This window comes from Vipera berus (genome assembly GCF_964194415.1).
Source record: "Vipera berus genome assembly, chromosome: 8".
In the NCBI taxonomy this organism is placed as follows: domain Eukaryota; kingdom Metazoa; phylum Chordata; class Lepidosauria; order Squamata; family Viperidae; genus Vipera; species Vipera berus.
In genome coordinates this window covers 20,581,907-20,598,495 of record NC_138211.1, presented here as the reverse complement: position 1 = coordinate 20,598,495, position 16,589 = coordinate 20,581,907, and the positions used below count along the sequence as shown (strand labels likewise).

At 45.3% G+C, this 16,589-nt stretch overlaps 1 protein-coding gene and 1 long non-coding RNA gene across 6 annotated transcripts; one reads left to right on the top strand and one right to left on the bottom strand.

Moving 5' to 3' along the window:
- The first annotated feature begins 270 nt into the window (after window positions 1-270).
- LOC308671652 lies at window positions 271-3,192 on the top strand. Of its 2 annotated transcripts, XR_014027260.1 has the most exons (5): window positions 271-411; window positions 1,627-1,731; window positions 2,084-2,143; window positions 2,350-2,480; window positions 3,114-3,192. It is a non-coding gene; the product is annotated as an uncharacterized lncRNA (long non-coding RNA). The 2 variants fall into 2 exon arrangements; XR_014027261.1 differs by having other exon boundaries at window positions 1,627-2,143.
- Window positions 3,193-3,255: 63 nt separating this feature from the next.
- Window positions 3,256-15,741, bottom strand: PURB (purine rich element binding protein B; the record flags this gene model as incomplete). Of its 4 annotated transcripts, XM_081334020.1 has the most annotated exons (3): window positions 3,256-3,387; window positions 9,515-9,601; window positions 10,000-15,741. In XM_081334020.1, one exon carries the CDS (start codon window positions 15,739-15,741, stop codon window positions 14,689-14,691), a length of 1,053 nt encoding a protein of 350 aa, XP_081190146.1. In that variant the 3' UTR covers window positions 3,256-3,387; window positions 9,515-9,601; window positions 10,000-14,688. The 4 variants fall into 4 exon arrangements, with proteins under 4 accessions (XP_081190146.1, XP_081190145.1, XP_081190143.1 ...); XM_081334019.1 differs by having other exon boundaries at window positions 9,515-15,741; XM_081334017.1 differs by lacking the exon at window positions 3,256-3,387 and adding an exon at window positions 6,077-7,915 and having other exon boundaries at window positions 8,159-15,741.
- Between the last annotated feature and the right edge of the window lie 848 nt (window positions 15,742-16,589).

Sequence of the window (16,589 nt, the reverse complement as noted above, 5' to 3'; positions counted from 1 at the left end):
GACCGCCAGACGGTGCAGCCGGTGGCGTGAACACGAGGCGCTTTTCTGTTCTAAGGGACGGGGGAGATTTAGCACGGGCGACCCTGGGCTCTTAAGCCCCGATTAAGCCTTTCCCCATCTCGGCTTAGCCGGGCGCCTCCTGTACCCCCAGCTCTCCCCGCCCGAAAGGCCCGGCCAGCCCCTCGGCACGTCCGTTTAGGCTGGATTCGAAGCGTGAACCGGGAGCAAACGTCTCGTGGGAACGCGGCGGCGGAGGCCGGGCGGGGGGAAATGCCACCGCAGCAAAGCGCCTGCCCAGCGCTTCTTTTCCCCCCCCCCAACCACCCGCCGGCAGAAGTGCGCATGCCTGGCGCGCCGCCCGGCTTATCGATCCGTGGCCGAGAACGAGCACCCGCCGAGGGTTCATCTGAGGTAACGCGGGGGGCGGGCCTCTCGCCAAGGAGGAGGGGGCGAGCCCAGCGCGCTCCCGCGGCCGGAGGAGCGCCGCCCTGCCTGCCTGCCTGCCTGCCTGTGGCCGCCCGCAGTGCGTAAGCGTTTCCCAACCTTAGGAACTTGAAGATGCGTGGACTTCAACTCCCAGAATTCCCCAGCCAGCATAGCTGGCTGGGGAATTCTGGGAGTTGAAGTCCACGCATCTTCAAGTTCCTAAGGTTGGGAAACGCTGGTAAGGCTCCAGCGCCGGGGCCGATGCGCGCCCCCGCGGGCTGGGCATGGGAGCTGCGCAGCCCCGGCGCCCCCCCCCTCCCCGCCCGCGTCCTCCTGTGACCCGCCGCCGCCGCCCCGTATGGCCGGCTTGCCGGGCCTGGAACCCCCCCTCCTCTTCCTCCGCCGCCCGCAAAGACGGGCTCCGCACCTGCCCTGTGCCCGTCGCCCCAGGACAGGCTGATCCGCGGGGAAGCGCGCCCCCGATTCGGCAATGTGTTGTGTGAACCCAGCCAGCTGCGGCTTTTCAGCCCCTCCCCGTGTTTCAGCATGGACCCCCCCCCCCCTTTCTGCCTTGCTGGATGGGACCGAGGGGGCTCTCCGTCTCTTCGGCTTGCTTTGCTTCCAGTCGGAAATCTCTCGAGCTGGGTGCAGCCTGGCTTTGCCACCCTCTCTTATTTTTTATTTTAATTCCATTGATATCCCGCCCTTCTCCGAAGAATCAGGAGAGACTTACAAGCTTAGCAGTAGCCTTCATTCTATGTATGTGCCTGCTTATTAGGGCTTTCACACACACACACACCCCCAAGCGGCATTATTACAAAGTCAGCTTAATTGCCCCCAATAATCTGGGTCTTAAACCGTCATTTACTCGACCGCAATAGCTCAGATAGATGCCAGCCGATCTGCATCTTCACCTTCTGTGTCCTGCAGACCAGGATGTGGAACCTTAATGGGCATTGCTTTAGTTTACCATGTTATGTGATCGCCCGCTGTTGTGGTTTGTTAAATACCGTTTGGGGATGAGCGTGCAAAGGGCCGCAGGAATCATCTCGTTCACATGTTTTTACTAAATCATAGTTTGCTCACCTACCGCTCCAATCCATGATCTTTTAGTCCTGGCTGGCTGCCTATCTAATGCAGACTCGGGTTTGCGCAATCCATTTACAGCTCTTTAATTTAACCATGTGTTTATTCCATTAGGCTAATTGCCTGGGTTTGCACAGAGTCTGTATTCTCACAACCCTCTGAATCAGAAGCAAGTAAACAGCTTTAAGACTGGAGTGAAAGCTGGAAGGAGAAATTCACGTACAATTTTGATATTAAGCTGATTTCTTACAATAAATTGCTAATTTCACATAGCATTCTTGTTGGAATAAATTAGAATTATTACTAAAATGAATATACTGTTATCTCACTGCACATTTCTCCTAGTGTTTATTATTTTGAAAGGGTTTTTTTTCAGCTAGTGAATTTAGGTATAAGCTAACAAGCTACTATACAGTTTAGGGCCTCATAATCTTCAGGAATTTTATGTGGCTTTTTATATGTCCTGTCATTTTTAAAATATTGTGTAGCAGACTTTAATCTGTAGTTTTAGAATAGCTTTATTAATTAACCTGTAATTAACCTGTTAAGCCCAAACTTTCTATATTTTTAGGTTTATAATGAGAATATTTGAGAGTGAATAGAAGAAAAAGAAAGCAGCGGCAACTTTAAAGTAAGTTATTATTATTTATTAATTATGTTTACAAATTACTCCAGGCAGTGAACGTACCTAATAATCCTCCCTCCTTCTATTATCCCTATAACCATGTGAAGTAAATGCAGGTAGTCCTCGATTTACGACCCAAATTTCTGTTGCTAAGCAAGACAATTGTTAAATGCCCCACCTTATGACTTTTCTTACCACTGTTTATTTAACAGCCTCTCCCTTTGGTCAGCTTGGTGGCAGGTTTTGGAAGGGCGGGCAGAGTCACACCTAAAACCTTCAGAGATTTCTGGGAGATTCATCAGCTGAGGTTGAACTTCTCCACCTTTGCCTTTTGTTGTTCTAGGTAGGAATTTGCCACGGGGCTGGAGAATAAAATAAAATTTCTGCTGAGATGGCAATGAAAATAAGCCTGATGGGCGAAAGCAATCTGTGGCTTCTGGATGTTACCATCAGATCTCCCACTGGGATTACTGCCTATGCAGGGTTAGGCAACCTTGGCTCTTCTATGACTCGTGGACTTCAACTCCCAGAATTCCTGAGCCAGCATGGCTTAGCTTGGAAACTTCTCCTTTTCTCCTCACCATGGCTGGCTCAGGAATTCTGGGAGTTGAAGTCCACGAGTCATAAAAGAGCCAAGGTTGCCTACCCCTGATCTATGCCAATGTTTCACAACCTAAGAAATGTAAGGTGTGTAGACTTCAGGAGGCTACGGGGATTCTGGGAACTGAAGTCCATGCATCTTAAAGATACACTCCTGAGATCGAGAAACACTGATCTACACTTGCATGATTTTATGTAATTCTGTCACGAGTCTCCTTTCCAAGCTTAAGAGCCTCAACTGCTGTGGTTTTTTTCCTCTAGTCTTCTAATCTTTTTATTCTCCTTTTGCAATTTTTCTAGTTCTAAAATATTCTTTTGAAGGTGTGGTGGCCAAGTTGTGTTCTCCTAATAGCCTTGTTTTTAATTTCCTTCTTAGTGTAATTTGCCTTTTTACAACTTGGTAAGTGGACATTTTCCTAAGAACGAGGAGCCACGATCTGTCCCGAATGGGGATCAGTGAAAAAAGTTATTGCCCGGAAAAGAATCCTTTTATTCCACCAGTTCTCATAAACTCCCCCATTTCCTTTTGAAATAAAATGGCTAACTCTGGTTTGTTGTCTGGTCTCTTTGGGTTGACATCATCATCAGAAAGTGGAATACTTGGAAGATGGAGTGCAAATCAGCAAATTTTAGCGGAAGAGGAAGCAAGTCTGTAGAATAGAAAGGGGCAGAGATTGAAAAAGACAACTGGCTTAAATCAATGGAGGCTGCATTCTCAGTAGAGAACCTCTGCCATACCGATGTGCTACTCAAGCTACACTTTTTTGATTTCTTTCCTCTTACAGAATACAGCCCAAACTCCCCTACTCACAAAGGTTCACCTTTACACTTACCAGCAGTTTGCCAGCAAGGTGTTTTAGCAGGTATCTGGTAAATCAACAGGTCTCAAGTGCTGCAACCTGAGCTGAATAAGCTGCAACTGTAGTACATGGAAACCTTTTGCAATATGCGACAAACAACATTTGATCAGCAAGGATTGGGGCAGTGCTCACTGCACAGAGAAACAAAACGGGGTTGTATCATCCCATGATAAGGCTGACGTATCTGCAGGGATAATCCCATGATATGCAAGCAGACTTAAGTTTGTTGTTTCCACCATTTTGGCACACACCGTCCTGTGCACTTTCTTCTCCAGTGTTATCTTTTATATTGTTAGATTTATATCACACATTTCTTCCGGCAGCTTACCCTGGAGTGCCGCTTTGTTGTAACCCATAATGGTACCTCCGTAAAACATGTTGGGTTGAGAGAGACACTGGGTCAAAGTCACTCAGATTTCTTCCATTTGCTAAAATTGTAAATTAGGGTCCCATGACTTCTGAAAACAGCCCTCCCTTTTGTAACTAGAATTTTTTTACCTGCCTTAAAAGAAAGAAAGAAAAGGCATCGGATTTCAAGGCACTCCCTTGTTAAGCTCACTCTATTCTGAGGCCAAAGGGCGAAATATGACAAAAGGAATACTAAGTTGGCTCTGTTGAGCTCCTTGAATAAAAGTTTGGTTATGAATTTCATAAATAAATATTTGCAGTCACATGGAACAGAAACTTCTCTTTGCTTTTTAAAATAAATCACCAGGTGAATTCTGTACCCAATATTGCACAGTATATTTTTGTAGCCCTTGCATTGTACAATCCTTGGTAGAAATAAGGAGCAGGAATTTGATTATGACTCATAACTAACCCATAGGCTGAGTGACTTCTAGGAACAGACAAATATAATGACTGCAAACTATAAGATGCAAATATTTCTGGGGCATATTTCTTTTATTCAGCGCATTTTCAAACAAAGAATAATTAAAATTGGTTAATCACTCTCCAAATTGCCAAGTACAATTTTGTAAATTTGGAACGTTCTACCTATTTGCATTATTTTTAGTTATTTATTTGTATCCTGCCTTTATTATTTATACAGATAAGGCAGTGAGCATATCCAACAGACCTTCCTCCTACCTTAACAGTCGGATGTTTTTGTAAAACAAAAATCAAACCAAAACCTAACCAATAAGCTATTCTGATTACTCCGGCCTGTAATATTGGCAGTTACAAAATTTTGTATAGTAATGGAAATGACAAAAACAGCAATTTGGGAGATAGCTCTGCCTACTACCAGAACCTTGAAAAAGTTAAATAGGCTCAAAGCACCAAAGGTTCAAAAGGCTGGAAGTCACAAGAAACTATTTGGAAGAAGACGGTGGCAAACTATCTCTGTACTGAATAAGAGAACAAGAGCAGAGTTAAATCTTGAGGATGACTACTTTTTAAAGCAAGGCATGATGTGCTTTGACAGACCAATTATTTCTAAAAAAAATATTTGCTTTCAAATTCCAGGCCAACAGTCCTTGGGTGGACTGGAAACCAGCTTCTTTCTCGGCCTCCGTTTCCTCTGATAAAATTATGACTTATTCCTAAAACTGCTTTATTGCAGTTTCTCAACCTTGGCAGCCTGAAGTGTGGACTTCAACTCCCAAAATTCCCCAGCTGGCTGTGGAAGGTAGGTCTGGCTTATGGCAAAGCATCTTGTGCAACTAGAGTCAATAACCATCACTTAGCACACGCAAAGCCAATCTGTTGTGCAACTATTACTCACTGGTCATAAATGAATAAAAGAGTGTTGCTTGGCCTTCTTCAGGCCTGCTGTGGTGACAACTCTAAAAACCCTCAATCAGCATGGAATAAACCCAGACTTATTTACAGAAAAAGGCAGCACTAACCAATCCAGAAACACAAGCTTCTCTGTTCCTCAAATGAAATTTTAATAGAACTCACCCCCACCCCACGAAAGTTGCAATTCAGGACTTACTGGCAGTAATTTCACACGTTAGGGCTCCTTTTCGTCACCTCGCACAACCTTTGTGAGAGCCCTCTTGCATTTGATTATCTTGCCCCCTTGGATTTGGTTATCTTGCCCAACAGGTAATGTTTCACCTCACAGTAATTCCACTTGCAAAAGTCCCAGCAGAGCTTCACACGCCCACATTTCCCCTGTATGTTTGTTATACACAATCCCTCCAGTCTGAAATCTAACCCCACAGCATTAAAAACAAACAAACAAACAAAAAACACAAGCAGACTATCCAGGATGGTTCATTCACTTTTCCGCATACTTTTATTTGTTACAAACATACAATTTTTAAATATAGACTGTAAAACTCCATTTGCAAAAACCTGCTATTTTAAGGAGTGCTCAACTAGCATGAGGAATTATTCAGGTCATGTGGACTTTCTTCTTCTTCTTCTTCTTTGCTAGTTAGCTAGTGGTAAATCCAGGACCTGCCTATTTGACAACAGCCTCTTTAAAAAGCAGTCCTGCTAGCCCCCCCACCCCGCTCTCCCCCCCCCACCCCCGGAAATCAGAATCTAAGGTTCAGCCAATGGGCAGCAAGACAACAGGCAGCTCTTGACCCTGCGGATTTTAACTCATTTCCAGCGCTCTGCTTGGCAGGTGAGAAAGGAATAGATCTTTTCAATGGGTGCTGCACTTTTATATTTCCAAGTCTGAAACTGCACCATGCAGCTAGGTCTGCGTATGTAGGTTGCCAGTTAAAGTGCATTTAAATTTTAATAAAAAAATAAACGAGGAACAAACTTTATTTTTTTTAATTAAGGTACTTAAGAGTGAACTTTTTGGTCTCTCAGCAGATATTCCTGAAATCAGTCTTATGTTACTACAAATTTCTAGAATTTATATATTTATAGAGGGGAGCCTTTTGTGTATGTGTGTATGTGTGTGTGTGTGTATATATATATATATGTATATATATATATGTATATATGTATATATACATATATGTATGTATATATATATCTATAATAATATAAAATTAGAGCTACTTTTGCATCTAGCAGAGAAACAATTTTATAAATACATACACATGTACACAGACATCTGTTTCTATGTATACAATGTACAAACATGTATATTTACAAATGGGATGGCTGATTACATCTTCATATGATCAATTATCACTTGCACAAGTTTTTGTTGATGCCACATCAAACTAAATTATTTCCTTACTTGCTGATATACATTCAGCCCAGCAAATTTTCACTCCCTGGCTGTACTGATTCCCCATTAACTTTGCCATTTCCCCCCCCCCCCATCATCCTGACTTTAGTTTCGAGAAACCCACTGGCAGATCACTTAGTGGGAGATTCAATTATTACAGGGAACCGAACTTCGGATGAGTTGATTATTAGCCCCTTCCTTGGAAAAAGATTTGTGTCTTTCCAATACAGAACGTGTGCTTGCAAATTCTACCTGTTGTGCAAATGTTTGTTCAACTTAGTTGCAAAAAAGAGCAGGATTTCCAAAATCAGAACTAAAGCCTTTGTTCCAGTGGTCTTGGGAGAACATGGGAAGACTGCCAGCATTTCAAGGCCTGACAATGCAACATTAGCAAGAATAAACTTCTCACGCTGCTCAATGCTCATTTGATTTTTATATGTTTCAACCTCGGGGAACCTATTCCAGGTGGGCTTCTCCTGGCTTGTGCATCAGTTGGAGAACCAATGGCACTGCAAAGCTTTCTCACGGAGAGGTGATGAGTTCTTAGCTTTGTCTAGTACACTTGTTACACTCTGAGGAGCCCCAGATCCATAGATGATCAGTTAGAAAGCCCTTCTTTTGCAGAAGTGTTAACAATCGTCTTTCTGCTAACTTACTCTCAGCAACAACACGCTAGCCAGTGTCAGATACCAGAAGAGGGCTTATTCAGTTATACTTGCAAGATCAACGTGCCAAAGGAAAAAAGTTCACTGCAGCTTCATTAATAGGTGATGTCTACCAAAGTTCTGCCTTCTCTTATAAAAAGTGGCCGGGTTCAACTATTCAGAGATTCTGCACAAGCCAGATCACTCAGGAACCCACCTGGCATAGCATCTTAAATTGAAACATAATGGGCCAATACTTCCAATTTTCATGAGGGGAAAACAAGAAGAATTTTAAGCTGTATTCTGTTTGTAAATCCCACTTAAATTCAAATGTGGGAATTTTCTAACTAGAAGGCCTTTCAACACACACAAAAAAACAGGGCAAGAAATTAAATATTTGGCCTTGGACATTTGCCTAGGTTAAAATGATGAGCAATGATTGCTATTTTAAATTATTTTCTTTCCGCAAGTTTTAAATACAATCTATCTTGGCTACACAAAGCAGGAACCAGCTTCAACAAACCACAAACTTCTGCTTCTTAGCTGTGGGCCACTTACTTTGTATTTAAGTGTATATGTACATACATATATATATATATATATATATATATATATATATATATATATATATATATATATATATATATATATATATATATATATATATATATATATATATATATATATATATATATATATATATATATACACACACACACACACACACACACAAAATACATTACAATATTAAGGCTACATAGCAGCATTTTACAAATGGCTTTGACAAAGCACACTAAACCTTCCTTATGCCGAATTTCAGAGTTAAAAATATTGTTGGCATTTGTTAGTAGAGCACTATCTTCTTGTCAAATTTTAAAATGGAGTGATAGAAGCAAAGAGAGTAGCAAAAGAACACTTTCATCCTATGTAAATTCATGAATATTCCTTATTGAAGTAAAGATGTTGGCAGACTAATGCTTCTCATTAGAAAACCTCTAATAAAAAGTGTGAAAGATAAGCAAGGGTGGAACTGCCATTGGGAGCAATCCCATTAATCAGAATTCTACTCCTACAGTCTACCATTTTATTCTCATTTCCAAAATTAGACACGAATTAATAAATGTGGTTGGGTTTAAATTCCACAATCACAGAATTTATGTTGAAAATCAGGGGCCAGAAATCTTTCATCACATTCAGTGGAATTATAGGCGTGGAGCATAATTTTAGGCCCTTTCTCTTGACAAACTAGAATTCCTCTGTGCTACGAACTTATTCTGAAAACCGCTCCCTTGTCAGGCTCTAGACACGCTGCTCTCTGAAAAATTCGGTCTAGCTCAAACTAATAAAAAGTAGCTGTTCCGTTGTGTATTGCCATTTGGGTACTGTTCTTTTTTTACAATTCTACATGGTAGCTGTTTTAATGTCTAGACCATCATAGGGAATTTCCACAATGAAAAAACCAAATCTACTATGCATTACAGCAGAGAAGCAATGTAAGTATATTTAAGGTGAAATCAGTCTAGCACCATTGCAGATAACCGTGATTTTACAGATACAAGAGGTAGTAATCCAACCATGGTTACCTCCTGATGTTTGAATGTTTGCTTCAGATATTAAAATTTCTTTTAATCCTGCAGGAGACAGCTATTAGATTTTGCTACTTTCCACTCCTCAATGTCACATTATCTCCAAAACAAAACAAAATCTTAGTGTCTATGTGTGTATGTTTAATCACTAATGGCTATAAAAGCTACAAAGTGCAAACGCTGAGGTTTCTTGGAACCTGCAAAAGCGGGGAAATACGAATTATTTCACTTCAACCAGACTTTTCTGTCATCTGTAGTCATAATCTATTAAATCATTCCATCTATGCAAATTGAAAAAAAAATTCCTCAATCAAAATGATTCAGTGAACGCTCAAGCACATTTAACTATTGCAATTTTGATGACACTAAACTATCATAATTAGCAATACCGACAAGAGGCAAGACTTCTAAAAAACCTCTCACACACCTGGAATCAGACTACCACAGATTATATTTCAGATCAAGGGAGCAAGCGACCATGAAGATTATGTATTTACACCACAGATTGTTCATTAGAGTGAACAAAGAATCAAGAAATATACCTGTCACTGCTTGGTATTTGCACTGATTTGGAAACGTCCATCTGCAGAATATCACTGCACAGCAAACCTGATTGCTCTGTCTTCTTTCTGCAATTTTTAATTTGAGAAGGGTACTAGATATCTGGAAGCATTCATATCAAACTATCCCCAGATACACTACAAAAATTACAAGCATCTGACACAAACCCATTAAGTCTGTAATGTAGCTGTGCCTGCAGGATTGTGCTCAGTGAAACTAAAATTATCTACACTGCATTTCTCCAGAAATAACTGTGATTACTGCTATTAAAAAGGACATAATGATCCTTTAGGTTTTAGATATTTAGCCTCAGGCATTCTTGTTCCTTTATAAAACTAAATTCATAGCAAACATATTTCAATACATTGACCATTTCACTTGCTTATAAAAGGAAGCATATCAATATCATGTCTACGAAGAACTTACAGAATCAGAATAGTTTTGAAGCCAAAAAAGTGCCACTTACATATAGGGAAAGCAGGTTTCTCTTTCCTCCTTTGAAGAGTCAAGGCCACATTTTTTTAAAAAAAAACAAAAAAGTGAATATCTGCTGAGAGATTAAATTGTGCAACAGATCAAGTACCATCATCTTTCTATTAAAACTTTGAGATGTCCAAGCACGTTTATGCAATGAACAATTTTCTACCAAAATCACAAAACTGCCACCCTCACACGAGAAAAGTAGCCTGAGTTAGTCACTTTTGAGATGTCTTGTATAGTCAAATATATTACTTTTTTTTAAAAAAAAATGACGGGAGTAAATCAAAAACCATCTTCAGCTATTCCAATACCTGAAGTGTGCAGTCAACAAAGGGACCACTCAATATGAGGGGCTTATTGAAACCTGCCTCTTGCGCCCATTATCCTGAAAAGTACAAGCAAGGACAGGATCGTAAGTTGTATTTTAGAGACACTAAAGCAGAAGCTAAAATCTTACTAAAAAAATAATATGTGATTTGTGCAAAGAGGATTTCAGGGTAAGTAACGGGAATTGCTTTCTCTTTGAGGAAAAAGAAAAAACTCAGCCTCCTGTTAGGCCTGCAATCACTCTGAAGCAGATAGCTATGGAAATAGGAACATGGCCCATAACTAGATGTGAGCTAAAGCTATGGGCGCTTATACCTGTATGTCTCGCATATTTACAATTTTTGGTGCTATACAAGATTTACATTTTGTTTGTACAGCAGATGCACCATTCTAAGGGCAACACCTAGAAATGCCAGATACAGAGGTTACCCATTTCCCCCCCTCTACAAAATCTACACGTAAAGATGACAATGCAATCCACAAGCCACATTAAATCAACACACCTAACATTTCACAGCTCTTCTCCCAACTTCACTGGGATCAAGCTATTTAATTGTAGGTATGCAGGCTATGGAAGCTTGTAAAATGCACCGACACACGGTCAACAAACATCGCTGCAGAAGGAGATCGATATGAGTTAACTGCAGCACCAAGAATAGAGAAGCTTTTCATTACCCAAATGGACATTTAAGCACAGGAGTATAGTAGGAATACTAAAGTTCACTCATGTTGGATTGAATCCAGGGTAATGGGTTTTCCTAATGTGGTTGAATATGACCTCGCATGAACAGTAGTTTATCCAAACAGTCACAAAGGTGCCCGTTTGCAATCTGCAGAAACCAGTCACGGAGGCGAACTGTCGGACTTAAGAGAGCAGGATGCATACGTTCAGATATGGTTTGTGCAAAATTGTGGTAGCAGCCGGGAAGGCAGATTTCTAATGCTTTGCCATAAGCAATGGAGACCCCTCTCCAGCAGAGGCCAATTCATGCTTCCAAATTAATCAGAAAAGTTTCTGCAGCCTCCACTGTTGGTTTAAGCCCAGAAATTTTAAGTTCTACATGGGGAAAGGTAATATATATAGATATAGATATAGATAGATAGATAAGATTTCAAGCAAGCCTTCCCCGTTCTCCAACAAGCATAAGGAATGGTTTCCTCGCTGAAATACACTGCATCTAAGCAAGGCTTGTGGCACCAGAATTCATTTCTCTCTAGAAAGAATCTTGGGCATTGACCCAACACAGCATGATAGCCTCAATATTTGTGGGATAGTTAAACGCCTATAACTTATAAGTGAGCACAAGCAGGCCCAACACCTTACTATCCTACTGACATCTTGCACTGTCACCCTAACTGCACACCTTGAAGGAGGGCCGTGTATCACTTGGTATACTCAATATCAGTTTTGTTGGTCTACAATGACTACAGGAGCCTCTTCCTGGTGGCCAAAGGCAACACCATATATGGCAATGCTCCTTGCTAAACAACTGATATGCTTCTGTCTGCTTCCACATACTTTTGGGCAGCTAATTATAGCTTATATAGCCCCTGGCCAGGGACAGCCAACATCCTGCCACTACCATGTAATACAAAGGTAAGGCTAGTTACTACAATTCAGCCCCCCCCCAAAAAACCCCACTCCCCAAAGGTTCTTCTGAAAAGGAGAGGTACTGCATCTTTGCAAGAATTGGCTCATGGCAGCTGAGCAACAAAACAAAACAAAAAAGGGGGAAGGGGAGGGAATCGATTACCACTAACGCAACAAAAATGTTGGTCTATACAAGTATTATACACTGTTTTAAATTGAGTGAAGAGTTACAGCAATAGATATTAAGCATCTGCAGCCTCCATTTTCATTGCTGCCTTTTAAGTCTCGTTAGTTAAGCAGAATTTTCTGCAGTCCCACCCAGGCTACAATCCTTGTATGCTGATTTTTTTGTGGGCGAATATTGTTCTCCGCAGCAAAGAACTAAATACAATAGAACAAAAAAAAATACATAGGTAAATACAGCAGGACATTATTGAAAACAGCTGCCTCGGAGAGTACAAAATACAGTACAAGTATATGGATGTAATTAAAACATCAAGAAATACTATTGCTCCCATTACAATTCAGGAAACAAGTTCTTTGCAACGGAGAAAATGGAAAGAAGGGTTTTTTCTCCCCCCCCCAGTATATAAGATCTACCATGAACATATGGAATAAAGAAACAGCTTTTAAAATAAACGATCGTGTTTGTGATAAACTAATCTGACATTTGCTGAGTTTTATAATAACTGTAGCAAAACCCAATTTTTTTAAGAAAAATTCCAGTAAGGAAAATGCCTTTTATATGCCTCTTTGCTTTCTAATAAATACAAAACAAAGACAGTATAGAGAAGAGCAATACCAAAATAAGGTAAATAAGGGTATGCAATAAATTAAAAAGGCAGCTCAAATAAAGGACAGGCATGCACAATTTAAAAAGATTGTAGAGGAAGCTTTACCTGCCTCTAAGATGTCACACAAACAATACCCGAAACTTTGTAATGAACAGTATCAATTTCCATTCAATTCAAAGTTGCTAGTATATAATGTAGCTAAAACACTTTTTAGAGGGAATAGGACTGACTTCATTTGTTTAAAAAAATATCGTTTTAGGTAAGAATCCATTTAAAATATAGATGAGGCAATTCTTTGGATGGGGAGACCCAACTCTGCTTGGGAAAGACAACTGGACGAATAGGCAGTAGCCAGTCTGTAGTAAAATTTGAAGGTGGTAAAATGCTGCTAGGGTGTGTTCATAGTCACAGAACTTGGCTGGATTCTGCTCCTTTTTTCCGTGATGATTACGCACCTCCCCTAGGGCAGAGATTGCTCTGAACAATCCATTGCTGTTAACATAATGTGAGGTACCAAGGAAATGGATTGTGTTCTCTTCTTGTTGTTAAAAAAAATCTCGTTAAAATAACAACAGATGCTGGACTTCTGGACCTGAGGTTCTTGGTGTCTATTTTCATAGAACATGTCCACTTATTTGCACGGTGAAAGCAGCTTCACATTCCTTTTCTCTTAACAGGTGACGATTTTAATGCTTTTTGTGTTTCAAACCCGCCGAGTTACAGAACAGACTCCACCTCACTGGAGTAGATCATCTTTTTTATAAAGCCCAGAGAAAGGCAGCTCCAATTTTTACTTCCTACTAAAGCCTAAAGCCATTTTGCTCTTTCACCTTATTTGGAGAGAAGGGGAAGAACTTTAGTGACCAGCAACTAGTCCACTCTGCATTCCTTGTGCTTTATGCCTTTTTTTTTTCTTTTGAACCTGCCTGTTTGCAAACCCCCCACCCCTAAGGAGAAGGGAAAAAAAAACTCATTACGATCTTTAGAACCTTGCCAACCTTAGAATAATTTCATATCTATTCCAGTTCAGGCACCTGTAGCTTACGGGTAAAAATTCAAGAGGAGAATAACATTGGACGTTGGTCCAGATATAGGCTCCATCCTCTCTCCAGCCATCTTTCTGAACATTCTCAGGATTGCTTCCCCCATCTTTCCTGTCTCCCCCATCCCTCCCTCCTGGCCCATTTCAATTTCCCATCTACCTTGGGCTTCAACCTTCCCATTCATATTGGGCTACGATCACGATCCTTGATTTTTACGCTTCCCGGTTAGGCTGCTGGGTTTGGATCGCCGTGGCAGCTTCTCTTCTTCCTTCCAACTGTGCTCAGTGGCCACGCAGTCTCCAGAATGCTGGTTTTGAGAGCGGTGGAGGAACATGGTCTCAAAATGCAGGAGAGGGGAGAGGGCACCGAGAGAAAGGGAGATGAGATCTCCCCGTTCCCCCCCCCTCCAATAATTTTTTTTTAAAAAAGGGGAGGGGGAACACCACACGTTTTCAGCCGTTGGGGCAGATGAGAAGCCTTGGGAAGCTCAAGCAGATCAAGGTGGAGAGGATCCCTTCTCCACTGTGGGCCAGGACGGAGGTTAACTGAGGTCACGGGGATTCCTCTCTACAGGGCAGGGCGAGGAGAATGGCAAGCGGGGGGGGGGGAGCTTAAAGCTGGGCCAAGTCACGGACAGATGCTGTATCCTGGGGGGCAACGACAGTGGGGAAAACAGATTCGGGGAGAGGGGCTGCTCCAGAAGCGGTGGATGGAGGCAGGACAGGCAGGGCGTCTCCAAGCTTTGCTCTCTCCCTCTCCTCGAGGAGAAGGAAAGGTAGGAACAGGTTTCGCCCCATTTCCATCCACTCCCCGAGGGTCTCCCCCCTCCCCGGTCCATGGCAACCTCCCCTCCCAGTGGAGCGGCGGCGGCGGCTGGGGAGGGAAGGGGGTGTCAGCTGGGGAGGAGGAAGGGGAGAGGCTCAGTCGTCGTCCACATCGTCCCCGTCGGAGTCGTCCCCTGCACCGCTGCCGCTGCCCGGCCCGGCCGGTCCGGCGCGCCGGTCGTAGAGCTTGTCCCGCTGGCGCTCCTGGATGTCGCGCATCTCGTCGGCGTAGCGGCAGAAGGCGCCGCCGAACTTGGCCCAGGCTTTGTAGGGCACGGTGATGGCGTTGCGGTAGGAAGGCTTCACCTCGCTGACGCGCAGGAAGACGCCGTACTTGTTGCAGCCCACGTCGAAGAAGAAGCGCTTCGAGTCCACCGTGATGGAGGTGCCCTCGGGCAGCTCGCCGTACAGCCCGCCGCCGCCCCCGGGGCCCCCGCCGGGCCCGCCGCCGCCGCCCAGCTCGTCCTCGTCGGCGCCGTAGTCGTCGATCAGCTTGGCCAGCGCGTCGCGGAACTCGATCAGGCCCTGGGCCGGCAGCGCGATGGTCTGGCCGCTCTGCAGGCCGGGCGGGCCGCCGGGGAAGCCGCCGCCGCCGCCGCCGCCCGGGCCGCGGTTGATGGTCTGGCGGATGCGGAGGAAGCGGCCGCGCTGGTTCTCCTTCAGGTCCAGGTAGTACTTGCGGTTCTCCCGCACCAGGAACTCGCTCTTCAGCGCCCGCCGCGGCCCGCCGCCGCCGCCGCCGTCCTCGCCGCCCGGGGAAGCCTGCGCCAGCTGCTCGGGGCTGCTGGGGCCCAGCTGCGCGTAGTGCTCGATGAAGTCGCCCAAGTAGTCGCGGAACTCGGCGGCCACGGCCATGGAGAGCGTCAGGCGGCTCTTGGAGCCCCCCGCGCCCACCTCGGCGATCTTCAGGAAGCGCCCCTTGGCGTTCTGCTTCACGTCCAGGTAGAAGCGCTTGTTCTGGATGTCCAGCCGCTTCGAGGCCAGCTCCTGCGTCTCCTGCTCCGGGCCCGGGCCGGCCCCGCCACCGCCGCCGCCGCCGCCGCCGCCACCGCCACCGCGGTGGCCCTGGAAGCCGCCGCCGCCGCCGCCGCCTCCCCCGCTGCCGCTGCCGCTGCCGCCTCGCTCGCTCCCGCTGTCCCCGTCCGCCATCTTCTCCGCCCGAGTCCTTCTGCTTCTGCCGCCGCCGCCGCCGCCGTCAGGCCCAGCCCGGTCTGCCTTCCGCCCGTCACTCCGTCCGCCCGCTCCGGCTCGCTCTCTCTCTCCCTCAGCCGCTCGCTCAGGCGCACGCGTCCACGCGCTCGCACCAAGGCACGCACGCACGCACGCGCGCTCGACGCTCGCGGGAGCGGGAGGGGGGGGGAAGCGCGCGCGCCGGCCCTCCACTCGCCTCGCGCTCTGCCCCGCCGCCGCCGCCGCCTCAGCCGCGTCCACCCGATTTCCGGCAGTCACCTGGCTGCGCACGCGCGCGCGCGCGCCATCCGCGCCGGAAGCTCGCCCCAGCGAACTAAGCTCCTCCCTCTTTCCTTCCCTGTTCAGGACGAGGGGAGAGTGCGAGCCCCACCGCCCTCCGGAGCCGTGACGTCTTCCTTCCGCCTCGCTGCGACAAGGGCGAGGCCGCGCTGTCGCCCCCCCCCCCGCCCAGTTCCTCTTACCCCTCACGCGCGCTCGCGCGCCCTGGCTCACCCTCGGATGCGCGCGCAGCCGCCTCTCTCTTTCCCCCCCCTCCCCGCGCCCCTCCCTCACGGGGAAACTCAGAAGCGGCCGTGCGTGGCTTCCCTTCCCTAGGGCTGGACGACATCTCCCATGGTTCCCAACCAGCTGGGGGGGGGCGAGGGGAGTCATCTCCCAGCCTTCCGAAGGGAGACGAAGCGGGGAGCGACACCCTGCATAACTCGAAGGCACGCGGGGCGTTCCTTGTACGGGCTTCCTGCCCTGGGAGTGAGACACGTGTGCACGCCCTCCCGACGTGATGCGGAGGCTTCCTCCGGGCTGTTTAA